This window comes from Oncorhynchus gorbuscha, linkage group LG11 (genome assembly GCF_021184085.1).
Source record: "Oncorhynchus gorbuscha isolate QuinsamMale2020 ecotype Even-year linkage group LG11, OgorEven_v1.0, whole genome shotgun sequence".
NCBI classification, from domain to species: Eukaryota; Metazoa; Chordata; class Actinopteri; order Salmoniformes; family Salmonidae; genus Oncorhynchus; species Oncorhynchus gorbuscha.
This window is the reverse complement of record NC_060183.1, coordinates 20,954,019-20,969,813: the sequence shown is the minus strand read 5'-3', so window position 1 is coordinate 20,969,813 and position 15,795 is coordinate 20,954,019. Positions and strand designations below refer to the sequence as shown.

General features: G+C 45.8%; 1 protein-coding gene across 1 annotated transcript in view; it reads left to right on the top strand.

Annotated features, from left to right (window-relative positions):
- The window catches only part of LOC124048254 (unconventional myosin-Id-like), a 134,322-nt gene that overhangs the window by 78,735 nt on the left and 39,792 nt on the right, over positions 1 to 15,795 (top strand). Inside the window, exons 16-17 of the mRNA XM_046368855.1 lie at positions 1,579 to 1,745; positions 4,203 to 4,410. Of these exons, the coding sequence (XP_046224811.1) occupies positions 1,579 to 1,745; positions 4,203 to 4,410 (375 nt within the window). The remainder of the gene's footprint in view (positions 1 to 1,578; positions 1,746 to 4,202; positions 4,411 to 15,795) is intronic.

Here is a 15,795-nt window from a genome sequence, read left to right as displayed (position 1 = left end):
GGGGCGCGGCCACCGCCGGGCAACTATTTCATTGGCCAACAACTTCCAATTTTTGTTTGTACTACTGATTTGGCTGGTGTGTGTGTATTTCAACGGCTAAAGTGGTTTTCTTTCCTCAGCTCCTCTCCTCCAAAATTACACAAATGTGAACTCACAGGATAGGTGTAAAAATATCCTACACGAATATGAACTCACAGGATAGGTGTAAAAACATGTTGGCTTAGCTATCCTAATATGAACTCACAGGATAGGTGTAAAAACATGTTGGCTAACTCACAGGATAGGTGTAAAAACATGTTGGCTATCCTACACGAAAAAACATGTATCCTGAACTCACAGGATAGGTGTAAAAACATGTTGGCTATCCTACACGAATGTGAACTCACAGGATAGGTGTAAAAACATGTTGGCTATCCTACACGAATGTGAACTCACAGGATAGGTGTAAAAACATGTTGGCTATCCTACACGAATGTGAACTCACAGGATAGGTGTAAAAACATGTAAAAACATGGCTATCCTACACGAATGTGAACTCACAGGATAGGTGTAAAAACATGTCGGCTATCCTGTGTGAACTCACAGGATAGGTGTAAACATGTCGGCTATCCTGCACGAATGTGAACTCACAGGATAGGTGTAAAAACATGTCGGCTATCCTGCACGAATGTGAACTCACAGGATAGGTGTAAAAACATGTTGGCTATCCTACACGAATGTGAACTCACAGGATAGAAAAACATGTTGGCATCCTAGGAACTCACAGGATAGGTGTAAAAACATGTTGGCTATCCTACACGAATGTGAACTCACAGGATAGGTGTAAAAACATGTTGGCTATCCTACACGAATGTGAACTCACAGGATAGGTGTAAAAACATGTTGGCTATCCTACACGAATGTGAACTCACAGGATAGGTGTAAAAACATGTTGGCTATCCTACACGAATGTGAACTCACAGGATAGGTGTAAAAACATGTTGGCTATCCTACACGAATGTGAACTCACAGGATAGGTGTAAAAACATGTCGGCTATCCTACACGAATGTGAACTCACAGGATAGGTGTAAAAACATGTCGGCTATCCTACACGAATGTGAACTCACAGGATAGGTGTAAAAACATGTCGGCTATCCTACACGAATGTGAACTCACAGGATAGGTGTAAAAACATGTCGGCTATCCTACACGAATGTGAACTCACAGGATAGGTGTAGAAAACATGTCGGCTAAACATGTCTCACAGGCTATCCTACTCACGAATGTGAACTCACAGGATAGGTGTAAAAACATGTCGGCTATCCTACACGAATGTGAACTCACAGGATAGGTGTAAAAACATGTCGGCTATCCTACACGAATGTGAACTCACAGGATAGGTGTAAAAACATGTTGGCTATCCTACACGAATGAGCTTTCCCGTTTCCCGTTCTTCCACAACAGTGTAGATAATAGATAGGAGACCAGTGGGTAAAGCCATGTCAGACTATTGACTTGTTGTCAGTGATCAGTGCCACTTGCTGACGAACCCCATAGTAGCCAATGATGTGTTACCTTACTGTGGCGTGTGTGTGTAGGAGCCGTACTACGTGCGCTGCATCAAGCCCAACGACGTCAAGTCGCCCCTGCTGTTCGAGCACGAGCGTTGTCGCCACCAGGTCGAGTACCTAGGCCTACTGGAGAACGTCCGTGTGCGCCGCGCCGGATTCGCCAACCGCCAGGAGTACCCCCGCTTCCTCCAGAGGTATGAGCTTCCACCCCATCTCCCGGGTAGAAGTAGAATCAGGGCTGTATTCAAAAAGCTTCTCAGAGTTGTACTGATTTTACGATCAAGTCTCTCCTGTCCATGTAATCTTATTCATTATGATCTAAAAGTTGTGATCCTGATCCTAGATCAGCAGTCTTACTGTGAGAGCAACATTTTCATAGTGCTAAAAAATACATGATAATATGTGTGATTTCATTGCAAGATGTTCTTACATCCATGTTTATAACTGGGCTGGAACAAGAGCCTGAACAAGATGCCCACCCCTGCATAAGATCATTGGCTAGGGGCAACGTCATCCTCCCTACCTACCTTCCTTATCTTGTTACTTCCTGCTGTCCGATATTAAGGTGTTGTTTAGCCAATGTCCCAGACAATTGATTTGATACTTCCCCACCAACACAATGTTCCTGTGCCCTTGACTAGGAACAGCCTTGTAACAGAGTGGATGTATTTAATGAATTTCCTTTTCATCGAATTCAGTCGACGCACTGCAATTAAGTGGGGAGAACAAGCTCTGTGACCCTCCCTTCTTCCTGCCTCTGTTTTCAATCCATTCACCAGTATAGACTGAACATTCCCAACCATGTTTCTCTACCATGATGCTATGATATTATTTTGTGTACAACAGTTCTCCTACTAACACCAACTCGTGAATTAACCAGGCCTGGGCTTGAGTTTGATCATGCAGAATCCAGTCAGTACTGGACTAGGTCATAGAGATCTGTGCAGAGGAGAGAGGAGGATGGGCTTTTGCATCATCACATCACCTTGCGTCTCTGTTCCAGAGCTAGATCGGGCGCTAAGCGACAGCAGTGATGTCACTGAGGTGGCAGCAAGTCTCTTACATCAGATGAGATGTTGCATAATAAATTCGGACAATTTTCTCTAAAAGTGTGTTATCTGGGAAACAGAAACAGGTTTATATTGTTTATGCAAAATGAGGATTTTTCTAGGATTTATTTTGGACTCTTGGCAGTCAAGACTGACCAAATGTTTAATTAGGAATTGGTCCAAACTGCACTGTCACACACAAGCTCCAAATGATGAAAACACAAACACACACACACAAACACACACACACTCTCTTAACTGTTAATCCCTTTCCCTAATTCATTCACAGCTGTCTCGATCTCCCACTCCCCTGCCCTTCCTCGGTCAAATTATACTAAACAAAAATATAAATGCAGCATGAAACAATTTCCGATTTTACTGAGTTACAGTTCATATAAGGAAATAAGTCAATTCAAATAAATGAATTAGGCCCTAATCTATGTATTTCAAATGACTGGGCAGGGGTGCAGCCATGAGGCCTGGGAGGGCCTCACCCACTTAGGAGCAAGGCCCAGCCAATCAGAAGTAGTTTTTCCCCACAAAACGGCTTTATTCCAGACAGAAATACACAGTTTCATCAGCTGTCCGGGTGGCTAGTCTCAGATGATCCCGCAGGTGAAGAAACCTGATGTGGAGGTCCTGGGCTGGCGTGGTTACAAGTGGTCTGCGGTTGTGAGGCCGGTTGGGCGTACTTATGGTAGAGAAATGTACATTCATTTCTCTGGCTTCAGCTATGGTGGACATTCCCGCAGTCAGCATGCCAATTGCACACTCCCTCAACTTGAGACATCTGTGGCATTGTGTTCTGTGACAAAACTGCACATTTTTTGTGGCCTCAAGGTGCACCTGTGTAATGATCATGCTGTTTAATCAGCTTCTTCACCTGTCAGGTGGATGGATTATCTTGGCAAAGGAGAAATACTCACTAATAGTGATGTCAACAAATTTGTACACACAATTTGAGAGAAATAAGCTTTTTTTTTGTCCGTTTGGAACATTTCTGGGATCTTTTATTTCAGCTTATGAAACATGGGACCAACACTTTACATGTTGAGTTTATACTTTTTTTCAGTATAGATTAGGTAATAGTTGTGATAGTTAACAGTGATTTATTTTGCACACTTCTCCTCTAACTATCCCACTCACTAATTTCATTCACTGGAATTTGCTATAATTTGGTGTTACATCATACCTTAGCAGTAAAATGCCAGTGAAATAAATAATGTAGGATTTTTTTTTTGTCAGGCCTGCTGACCTCTCTTGGCAGTCAAATAATATCTTATCACAGTGTCCTGTAGTAGTTACAAATCATTCTGTATTTTGCTGGGCAGTATTTCTGTTGTTCAGATTTCATAAAAGAAGCAAGCACCATTAGGAATTTAAGTCCTAGTCATTCAGCTGATGCTTTTGACATACATTTAACACACTGTGTACCGTGTTTATGACCCATGCAGGAATTAAACCAATAAATGGCATTGTACACACCCCCGTGCTCTGACCACTGAGCAATCAGAACCACTCTGGTTTGCGATCGTGCTGAAGTATGTTGATGTCCAATAATATTGGATTTCTTTCCCCTCGGCCTCCATTCCACCCCTTCAGGTACAAGATGATCTCGGAGTTCACGTGGCCCAATCACGACCTCCCATCGGAAAAAGAGGCGGTAAAGAAGCTGTTGCAGGGCTGCGGCTTCGAGCAGGACGTGGCGTACGGCAAGACGAAGGTGTTCATCCGCACGCCACGCACCCTCTTCTGCCTGGAGGAGCAGAGGACCGAAATGGTTGGGAGGATCGTTCTCTTCCTTCAGAAGGTCAGTGTCAATCTCGTCACATTTGACCTTTGGCCTGGTCTCCATCGCAACGGCCCTAGGTCGAGAGCAAACATTGTATAGGTGTTACCTCTACAGGTACATTTATTAGTATAAATGAATACAAATACGTTTTAAGACAAAAATACGCTACAAATTCAATAGCGGACACTTTAATATTCAATATCACATTGACAGGGAGCCTGATTGTTGGTCAAAGCTACCTAAAATCCAGTGACCTCGTTCTCTTGTGTCCTCGTTTAAATTCACTCTCCTTCCTTCTCATGTAAAGTAACAAACTCCCGAGACTGGAACGACTCAGCACTTGATACGCCACTGCCACTAGGCGCCGAGATCTTTTCAGAGCCTAAAATAATGTTGTATTATTATAGCGTTGGCTTTCTCCCTCTTCCTCTCTGGGTTTCATCTGCCCACGCCGACCCAGCTCAGTAAATGATCTGGAGGAGAGAAGAGGGGTCCACACATCCGCACTGCAGACTTCTGCGACGCCGCTAGCAACTCATGCACACTAAAAGAACAGGCCAACTGTGAAAACAGAATCAAAATGTTCCCTATACTCCTATTCAACCTTTATCAGCGACTCCCTCTCGAAGTTGGAATATATCACCACAGCTCCTGAGATGCTGATACCCACATGTATCAATATAAACCATTAGCTAATGTACTGTAGCTGTAGGGGAAATCCATTTAGTACGAGACCCTTTTATCATATTGACAGTTGTTATGACGTTGATACAGACCGGAGCGTAATCCGCTATTGCTTTATTACAGCCAATTCTCCATAAATGTTCTCTGTTATGTGATTGGATTGGGGACATGGATGTTGGGTTTTCTATATGCTTTCCTCCGTTGATTGGTTGGTAAAGAAAATCATGTGGTTGTGTGGTGCATGAGAGTACTCCTCAGGTAAGAACGGTAGCAACTCTGATGTGACGATAGCGTGTGTCAAACCACGTGCCCTACACACCCACTAAGACAGGCTAGGACTGTACAAGGCTTCTGTATAGATGGGGGGGGGATGTTGCGCTGTCAATTTGCTGTGAAATCTAGCTGAGCATCTCTAAAGGTAATGCCTTCTCTGTACAGAGCTCCAAAACCTCCATTTCTCAGCACCTGTCTATCTGTTCTATTTAGTTTTTTCCTTTTCCCAGTTTGGGATTAGAACGCCTATTTTGGGAGCCATCTATATGTTTGGTGTTCTGGCAGAATAAAGATTGACGGCTATACATTTACCTAGCCTGTTAATGATACTCAAATCCCTAGGAGTACATTCCTTCACGTTCAAAACTTTGATTCAGTCAGCTCTCTCAGAGGACTGTGCTGCGATCTAACTGCCCACAGACATCAAAGGCTTAAACCAACCAAATGGCTTCAATCTGGGATCGATTGTTTGACCTCTGTATTGATCTACAAGGACCTGGTTGGGCTGCCCAACAGACGAGCTCGCCTCGTGCTCCTGTTTTCCTACCTCAAAGGATGTTGTCACTTTGATAACCAAGTACAAACACCAGAGAGAATTCCCGGCGTTCTACCAAAACAAACATCACACAAAAGGGAGGTTTAGGGTGGAAGGAATCGTGTAGGGGCTCTGCCAGACAATAAGAACAGAAGTTCTTTGTCAATGGACATTGCTCACACCTACACAGGTACACACACACTCATGCACCACCCTCCAGAAATAAGCAAAATAGACTGCTATTTTACTCTATTTGTTCCCTGCTCAGCTCACTCAGCTCATCCTCTGTGCGACGCAATCCCCTTATCAGCAGCTGGCACACCAATGTGCCTTATGCCAATGGGCCCCACCATGCCAGGGGTGGCAGAACCCATGCCAGTATCTCAAGCGCTCTTCCCCTACCCCCATACGAGACTCCTTCCCCAGACAAACACAAGTGCTTGTCAGTGACTGCACTCCACATAAGAAGTGAGAGGTCCTATATATAGAACCTGACAATTAGGTTTGAGGTACCCTTCTCCATGCCTGGTTCTGGAGTACACAATGCACCTTTCTCCTTACCACCCGGTCATCCCCTCGTTACAGCCTCGTTACGTGAGCCTCATCCCCTGAAGAGGGCGGGGGAAGAGAGAGAGGGACTCTCTCCCAGTCTCATTTCACGCTACCTTTCGCTCCGTCGTTCCTCGGGTTCCGCCCAGTTCTCCCGAGCCCCCGTCTAAGCCGTTCCACTCCAGCTCTCCTCTGCTTCCCAAGCCAGCGGATAGAACCCTGGCTCCGCTGAATCCACCGTCACAGCTATCAACTCTGCCCTCCCCGCTGACTGACTGAGTGCACTACATCACACTATCAATGGCCTGTATCTGCTCCACTGCCCACTCCCTAGTGTGGACTGTGCGGGCAGTTGAGCACACAAGTCCCCATCCAACCCGCAGTCAGAACCTTATCCTCAGAAAGGGCCGATTAGTCCCAATCTGAACCAACCTAAAGGGGATTAAATACTACAATCCAACACAAATGCAGAGACTTTATAAATGATTCATGAGCTTCTACCCTTTTTTTTAAATGAATATTTCATACATTTAAGCCCAGCCATCCACATCAGTTTCTGTCAGGGCTTTTCTTTTAGCTGAGATGACAGAGAGTCAGTCCCCTGTGTATAAGGAACTGGGCATCAATCGCTATTGAAAGCATTACATGTATCTGAGCGGCTGAGGTTTTTATCAGTTAGGCTGTAGGCTAGGCTAGGCTAGCGTTAGCCTGTCTGTCTGCCTACTGGGCCTGAACTGATCCCCCTCTATCCACACGCCTCAGCACTATGTAACCTGATCCTAATTGGTCTGATGTAGGCATTATTGCAGCGGCGTGTATGGTGTTCTACTACTTATGGTAGATTTACACCTGCTGACTGCAAAACACCTAGCTACCTCCAAAATGGGCAATCTGACAGAAATATATGCAAGTTTGTCAATGTCTTTTTATGTGATAGAAGTTCGTAGAACTGTTACAGCAGAACAGATAATACCTCGACCCAGTACTGGTACCCTGTGTACAGTGTATATAGCCAGGTTATCGTTACTCACTATGTATTTATTATTATTGTTGTTTTTATTATTACGTGTTATTACTTTTCTATTATCTATACATTTTCTCTCTCTCTCTCTGCATTGTTGGGAAGGCCCGTAAGTAAGCATTTCACTGTTGTTTACAAAGCATGTGACGAATTTGATTTGATAACACCCTTTCCGCATGATCACCTTGAAATGAAAATAGGATGTAAAGATACATTCTGCAATATGAACAACTCTTCAATGATCATTTCAGTTAGTGACGTAGGCCCATTTCATTTTTGAATAATGCAGTTTTGAAATGCCTCATGAGCTGAGAACGACTGTCTAACCTCATTATAACACAATATGAGGCTGTTTTACTCCAAGTTTTGTCGACAATGTCTTTGTTAATGAACAACACCAAGTAGTATTGATTTTTATCATGCATTTGGGGCTCCAAAAATAGGTTCACCTCAGACCATTACAGCATTGAGTATTCACAATGTTCTCGCACAGTGAAGAGCAAGGAGCTACTAAAGATCATGTGATTAGTATCATCATATAGCCTACACCCTTTAGTGACATACACTACTGTTCAAAGGTTTGAGGTCACTTAGAAATGTCCTTGTTTTTGAAAGAAAATCTCTTTTTTTTTTTCTCAAATAACATCAAATTGATCAGAAATACAGTGTAGACATTATTAATGTTGAAAATGACTATTGTAGCTGGAAACAACAGATTTTTAATGGAGTATCTACATAAGCGTACAGAGGCCTATTATCAGCAACCAACACTCCTGTGTTACAATGGCACGTTGTGTTATGTTAGCTAATCCAAGTTTATAATTTTAAAAGGCTAATTGATCATTAGAAAACCCTTTTGCAATTATGTTAGCACAGCTGAAAACAGTTGTCCTGATTAAAGAAGCAATAAAACTGGCCTTCTTTAGACTAGTTGAGTATCTGGAGCATCAGCATTTGTGGGTTCGATTACAGGCTCAAAATGTCAAGAAACAAAGAACTTTCTTCTGGAACTCATCAGTCTATTCTTGTCCTGAGAAAGGCCAGCATCCCGGAGTCGCCTCTTCTCTGTTGCCGTTGAGACTGGTGTTTTGCGGGTACTATTTAATGAGAGCTGCCAATTGAGGACTTGTGAGGCGTCTGTTACTCAAACTAGACACTTTAATGTACTTGTCCTCTTGCTCAGTTGTGCATCGGGGCCACTCCTCTTTCTATTCTGGTTAGAGCTGATTTGCGCTGTTCTGTTCTCTCACTGGCAGTCTCTTTGGCTTCCGCTCCTGACAGTTCAGCTTCTTGGCTTGAAATTATGTAAACATAAGCCATTAATGCTCATATAAAGCAGATGAGGACAAAATGTTGTTCGTCGTAATTCGTACACAGGTGTATTAGGCCTACCTGCATTCTTGTTCTTCAGTTCCTCCACCTGGCTCTCACTGGCTGTCAGTCTGGCCTCCAAGGCCATATTGTCTGTCTTCAGTTCGTCTACTTCTTTCGTAGTGATTCTCTGCTCCACTGTAAGGCTCTCACTGGCTGTCAGTCTGGCCTCCAAGGCCATATTGTCTGTCTTCAGTTCGTCTACTTCTTTCGTAGTGATTCTCTGCTTCACTGTAAGGCTCTCACTGGCTGTCAGTCTGGCCTCCAAGGCCGTATTGTCTGTCTTCAGTTCGTCTACTTCTTTTGTAGTGATTCTCTGCTCCACTGTAAGGCCCTCACTGGCTGTCAGTCTGGCTTCCAAGGCCGTATTGTCTGTCTTCAGTTCGTCTACTTCTTTCGTAGTGATTCTCTGCTCCACTGTAAGGCCCTCACTGGCTGTCAGTCTGGCCTCCAAGGCCATATTGTCTGTCTTCAGTTCGTCTACTTCTTTCGTAGTGATTCTCTGCTCCACTGTAAGGCCCTCACTGGCTGTCATTCTAGCTTCCAAGGCCGTATTGTCTGTCTTCAGTTCGTCTACTTCTTTCGTAGTGATTCTCTGCTCCACTGTAAGGCCCTCACTGGCTGTCAGTCTGGCCTCCAAGGCCGTATTGCCTGTCTTCAGTTCGTCTACTTCTTTCGTAGTGATTCTCTGCTCCACTGTAAAGCCCTCACTGGCTGTCAGTCTGGCCTCTGTGTACCTCAGCTTGTCTCTCTGCTCCACCACCATGTCTCTCAGCTCATTCACCTCATTCCAGATGTCAGGTGTGGTTGTGTGTTCGTCGGTCGCACCCACGGCCTCCGTCCCTCGACTCTGCATCAGAACTTCGCTCAGTCTGCTCTCTCTCCCTGCGCCGTGACCCTGTTGAGCTTTGTCTCTGAGCCCTCCACTCTCTCCCTGAGGCCATGCCACAGACAGACAGAAGAACAGCAAACCCTAACAGAGTTACAGCAACCCTCAGTCTGAAACGATGCCTTTTAAGATACAATTTGGCTTATGAGGGTCAGCTCCCCGTATACATACACATTTTAGTTAGAACAACGTCACATCAATGCAAATGTTGCTACTAAAGTCTAGGACATTTGATAACGTACGTGTTTGTAAGACGTAAGAAGTCAGCAACTGTTGTTTAGTAAATTATCCCCCAATGCCTCGCCAGGTTGAAACCATGTTGTTTCTCTTGTTGTCATTCCTTTTGTCAGTGACTTTTGCTTCGCTTAGGGAGATACTGCACATGCATCCTCTGTTAGTAAGGAAGACTTTGATGATGAAGAAGTGTGTCTAGATTGTACCGGAGTATTTTTCCCTCTTGTCTCCCGGAGCTCAGCTGCGTTCTCCTTTTGTGTTCTTTCATGCTGTTTGTTCTGTGCTGTCAACTAGCGCCGTGTCAGTTGGATTATTCTCTTTTGCTGCAACTTCTCATTGCACCGACAACTTCCCACTTCCCACCGTTGAACAATCAAGGCACCGCTGTTTCCTTTGGATTCATAATTACATACTTATTTGATATTTTACAATGCAAACCGAATTAATACCGGCTCATGTTTTATTGCAAAATAATCCTTGAGTTGGTCATGTAATTGATTAGTTGTAGGCTATTGTGGGTATAGTTATTCACGCTCGAATTCACCGCACTAGCAACAAGATACAGTATTGCCAGGCGTTCCACATTCAAAACAATCCACTGACCTGACGCATCCCCCTGACAGTGGAAGGATATGGATCGACGGGGCTCTCACCATGGCAACCAAGGTTTGGCTCCCAGCCTTTCCTCTGAGATGACCTTCATTTAAAATGTTCCCCGACTCCTCATAGAATCCCCCCTTGCTTTCTATCCTCTGGCATGTCTGTTCATGTACAATGCAGTATGATCTACTTGTCTGGATTTCTAATTGACGGACCGGATACAAGCGATAATTTTGGATGGTTTCTTTGATTCAGTTAGTGATTTTAGCGTCTGACAGTCGGTCATTGGAGGCAACACAAATTATTTATATCAAAATTCGTATCAGTATCCGTAGCCAGCCTGTTTCCTCATCACTTCAGTTCCAGTATTCCCATTGTTAAAAATCCTTTGTCACACAGTACATGAGCCCAATGATGGAACATGGTGATCATGTACAGAGGATGTCAGTCTAATGAGGGTTTCAGAGCAAGCCTGCTGCCTTGAGCATGTGGCGATGCTGTTGCTGTTCACCCGAGCGCTGGATTGATTTATGCTAATACCCGTTGGCCCAGTGTCTCACCCAGTGTCCCTGGTGATTGCCTGCGGTCAGAGTGTGTGTGTGTGGTGCCCTTGTTAAATTGTGTCACACACTCCGCTTGATGCCGTCTCCACCCACCTTGGTGTTGAGCATGTCACTGGAAAACCAGCCTGGTGTCCCCAGAGGACAGGGAAATGGTGGCGCTCAGCATTGGATTGTAGTCGAGTGTGTCGCCCTGCCGGCCCAAATTGACTAGGTTATCCGTCTTTCCATGTTTGATTCGTTTTGTGGATGACATAAAAGGATATTTTGTTTAGCATGTTTGGTCAGAGACTATGAATGGTATATGGATATTCAGTAAGCCTAAAGCAGTTGCATCGCTTGGTGTAGCCTATATATCTCTACGTTTACATGAAGATATATATCTCTCAAACCCCCTACACACCCAGCCATTGTCATGGTACGTGATTTGTGCCGGCCGGCCTCTCTCTACCCAGCATGCATTTCAAAGCGCCCCAATAAAGCCTTACCAATCTGTCCCACTTTGTCTGGCCAAGACACCCCCAATTTGGCTTTGACGAGCTCGTAAATCTGGTGCCCCAAAACCAGGGCAGCGTGTGGCTAGTACAACCCAATGTTGGAGGGAGGATGGAGGGAGTCTGTAAAAAGCTCATCAGATGGCTTTATTGGAGAAGACTGAGGTCCGGCCGTGTTATTGGCCTGATTTACACACGTTCCCCTGGGTGTCGTCCTCTCCTCTCCCCACCTTCCTACTCATGATCATCCCACACTGTCTGCCCCTCCTTTGTTTAAGCACAGCCAAGCAGTGGGGTGTGTGTGTTGGGCAGGCGGGCGGTCCACCTAAATCCATGGTGAATGCACACATCCCGCCGTTTACCTGTTGTATATTTTAGTCGGCTTAAGATAATTCAGATAGATTTAGATGACGTTAGGCCTTATCCAATGCAGCTGTTGCTCTTCCTGTAACCGGGCTTCTTACTTTTAGCTCATGACATTCGCATTGAAATGTATGTTTATACAAAGGGCTTGATTGATGCTAAGTAGCTACCATCAATTAGCAATATTATGACACCACTGCCACAGTTGTATCATAATATGTGACGACAGTATTTTGTGGTTACAGTATTTTGTGGTTACAGTATTTTGTGGTTACAGTATTTTGTGGTTACAGTATTTTGTGGTTACAGTATTTTGTGGTTACAGTATTTTGTGGTTACAGTATTTTGTGGTTACAGTATTTTGTCACTTAGATAACATTTCTCATATGAAATGTTTAGGAAGGGATGTACTGTATGAAATCAGCTTGCGTGGTTCTTCTAACTCGAGAGCTTCTTTTGACACGCAGTCATCCCACCATCTCTCTGCTCACAATCCCAGTCTTTGTTTAAAATCAAAGTGAAGAAGGTCATTGAGGGTCCAATAGCCCTACAGTATATTGCTCACAATCAGTTTAAAGTGGCAATATTTAGCCAAATTCACGTAGAAATGTTTTGTTAAAGATCTGTCATTCTCATTGAAAGCAAGTCTAAGAAGCGGTAGAGCTGTTATATGTGCACTATTTCTATGCTTTCCGTTCTTGAGTTTAGTTTTTGCGTCTTTAACTTTCGGTTTTGTACATCAGCTGAAAATACAATATTTTTGCTAAATGAAAATATATTTCACAACGGTTTAGATGGCACAATGGTTCTCTACACTATACTATACGCTTTACAATATTGCTTATTGTTTCACATAAACTGAAATTAGGCAAACAATTAGAATTTTAGCAACCAGGAAATGGTGGAGAAATGTCTGCATATTGCACCTTTAAGCATATTCTGTGAATCTCAACCCAAGACCATAATACACCCGGGTCCCTTAAGAAATATCTTTAATTCTCCATCTACATTTTAATATGTTGTATTATAATATCTTATCTCAATTACATTTACATTTAAGTCATTTAGCAGACGCTCTTATCCAGAGCGACTTACAAATTGGTGCATTCACCTTATGACATCCAGTGGGACAGTCACTTAACAATAGTGCATCTAAAACTTAGGGGGGGTGGGGTGAGAGGGATTACTTAACCTATCCTAGGTATTCCTTAAAGAGGTGGGGTTTCAGGTGTCTCCGGAAGGTGGTGATTGACTCCGCTGTCCTGGCGTGTCGTGAGGGAGTTTGTTCCACCATTGGGGGGCCAGGGCAGCGAACAGTTTTGACTGGGCTGAGCGGGAGCTGTACTTCCTCAGTGGTAGGGAGGCGAGCAGGCCAGAGGTGGATGAACGCAGTGCCCTTGTTTGGGTGTAGGGCCTGATCAGAGCCTGGAGGTACTGAGGTGCCGTTCCCCTCACAGCTCCGTAGGCAAGCACCATGGTCTTGTAGCGGATGCGAGCTTCAACTGGAAGCCAGTGGAGAGAACGGAGGAGCGGGGTGACGTGAGAGAACTTGGGAAGGTTGAACACCAGACGGGCTGCGGCGTTCTGGATGAGTTGAAGGGGTTTAATGGCACAGGCAGGGAGCCCAGCCAACAGCGAGTTGCAGTAATCCAGACGGGAGATGACAAGTGCCTGGATTAGGACCTGCGCCGCTTCCTGTGTGAGGCAGGTTCGTACTCTGCGGATGTTGTAGAGCATGAACCTACAGGAACGGGCCACCGCCTTGATGTTAGTTGAGAACGACAGGGTGTTGTCCAGGATCACGCCAAGGTTCTTGGCGCTCTGGGAGGAGGACACAATGGAGTTGTCAACCGTGATGGCGAGATCATGGAACGGGCAGTCCTTCCCGGGAGGAAGAGCAGCTCCGTCTTGCCGAGGTTCAGCTTGAGGTGGTGATCCGTCATCCACACTGATATGTCTGCCAGACATGCAGAGATGCGATTCGCCACCTGGTCATCAGAAGGGGGAAAGGAGAAGATTAATTGTGTGTCGTCTGCATAGCAATGATAAGAGAGACCATGTGAGGTTATGACAGAGCCAAGTGACTTGGTGTATAGTGAGAATAGGAGAGGGCCAAGAACAGAGCCCTGGGGGACACCAGTGGTGAGAGCGCGTGGTGAGGAGACAGATTCTCGCCACGCCACCTGGTAGGAGCGACCTGTCAGGTAGGACGCAATCCAAGCGTGGGCTGCGCCGGAGATGCCCAACTCGGAGAGGGTGGAGAGGAGGATCTGATGGTTCACAGTATCGAAGGCAGCCGATAGATCTAGAAGGATGAGAGCAGAGGAGAGAGAGTTAGCTTTAGCAGTGCGGAGCGCCTCCGTGATACAGAGGAGAGCAGTCTCAGTTGAATGACTAGTCTTGAAACCTGACTGATTTGGATCAAGAAGGTCATTCAGAGAGAGATAGCGGGAGAGCTGGCCAAGGACGGCACGTTCAAGAGTTTTGGAGAGAAAAGAAAGAAGGGATACTGGTCTGTAATTGTTGACATCGGAGGGATCGAGTGTAGGTTTTTTCAGAAGGGGTGCAACTCTCGCTCTCTTGAAGACGGAAGGGACGTAGCCAGCGGTCAGGGATGAGTTGATGAGCGAGGTGAGGTAAGGGAGAAGGTCTCCGGAAATGGTCTGGAGAAGAGAGGAGGGGATAGGGTCAAGCGGGCAGGTTGTTGGGCGGCCGGCCGTCACAAGACGCGAGATTTCATCTGGAGAGAGAGGGGAGAAAGAGGTCAGAGCACAGGGTAGGGCAGTGTGAGCAGAACCAGCGGTGTCGTTTGACTTAGCAAACGAGGATCGGATGTCGTCGACCTTCTTTTCAAAATGGTTGACGAAGTCATCTGCAGAGAGGGAGGAGGGGGAGGGGGCGGAGGATTCAGGAGGGAGGAGAAGGTGGCAAAGAGCTTCCTAGGGTTAGAGGCAGATGCTTGGAATTTAGCGTGGTAGAAAGTGGCTTTAGCAGCAGAGACAGAGGAGGAAAATGTAGAGAGGAGGGAGTGAAAGGATGCCAGGTCCGCAGGGAGGCGAGTTTTCCTACATTTCCGCTCGGCTGCCCGGAGCCCTGTTCTGTGAGCTCGCAATGAGTCATCGAGCCACGGAGCGGGAGGGGAGGACCGAGCCGGCCTGGAGGATAGGGGACATAGAGAGTCAAGGGATGCAGAGAGGGAGGAGAGGAGGGTTGAGGAGGCAGAATCAGGAGATAGGTGGGAGAAGGTTTGAGCGGAGGGAAGAGATGATAGGATGGAAGAGGAGAGAGTAGCGGGGGAGAGAGAGCGAAGGTTGGGACGGCGCGATACCATCCGAGTAGGGGCAGTGTGGGAGGTGTTGGATGAGAGCGAGAGGGAAAAGGATACAAGGCAGTGGTCGGAGACTTGGAGGGGAGTTGCAATGAGGTTAGTGGAAGAACAGCATCTAGTAAAGATGAGGTCGAGCGTATTGCCTGCCTTGTGAGTAGGGGGAAGGTGAGAGGGTGAGGTCAAAAGAGGAGAGGAGTGGAAAGAAGGAGGCAGAGAGGAAAGAGTCAAAGGTAGACGTGGGGAGGTTAAAGTCGCCCAGAACTGTGAGAGGTGAGCCGTCCTCAGGAAAGGAGCTTATCAAGGCATCAAGCTCATTGATGAACTCTCCGAGGGAACCTGGAGGGCGATAAATGATAAGGATGTTAAGCTTGAAAGGGCTAGTAACTGTGACAGCATGGAATTCAAAGGAGGCGATAGACAGATGGGTAAGGGGAGAAAGAGAGAATGACCACTTGGGAGAGATGAGGATCCCGGTGCCACCACCCCGCTGACCAGACGCTCT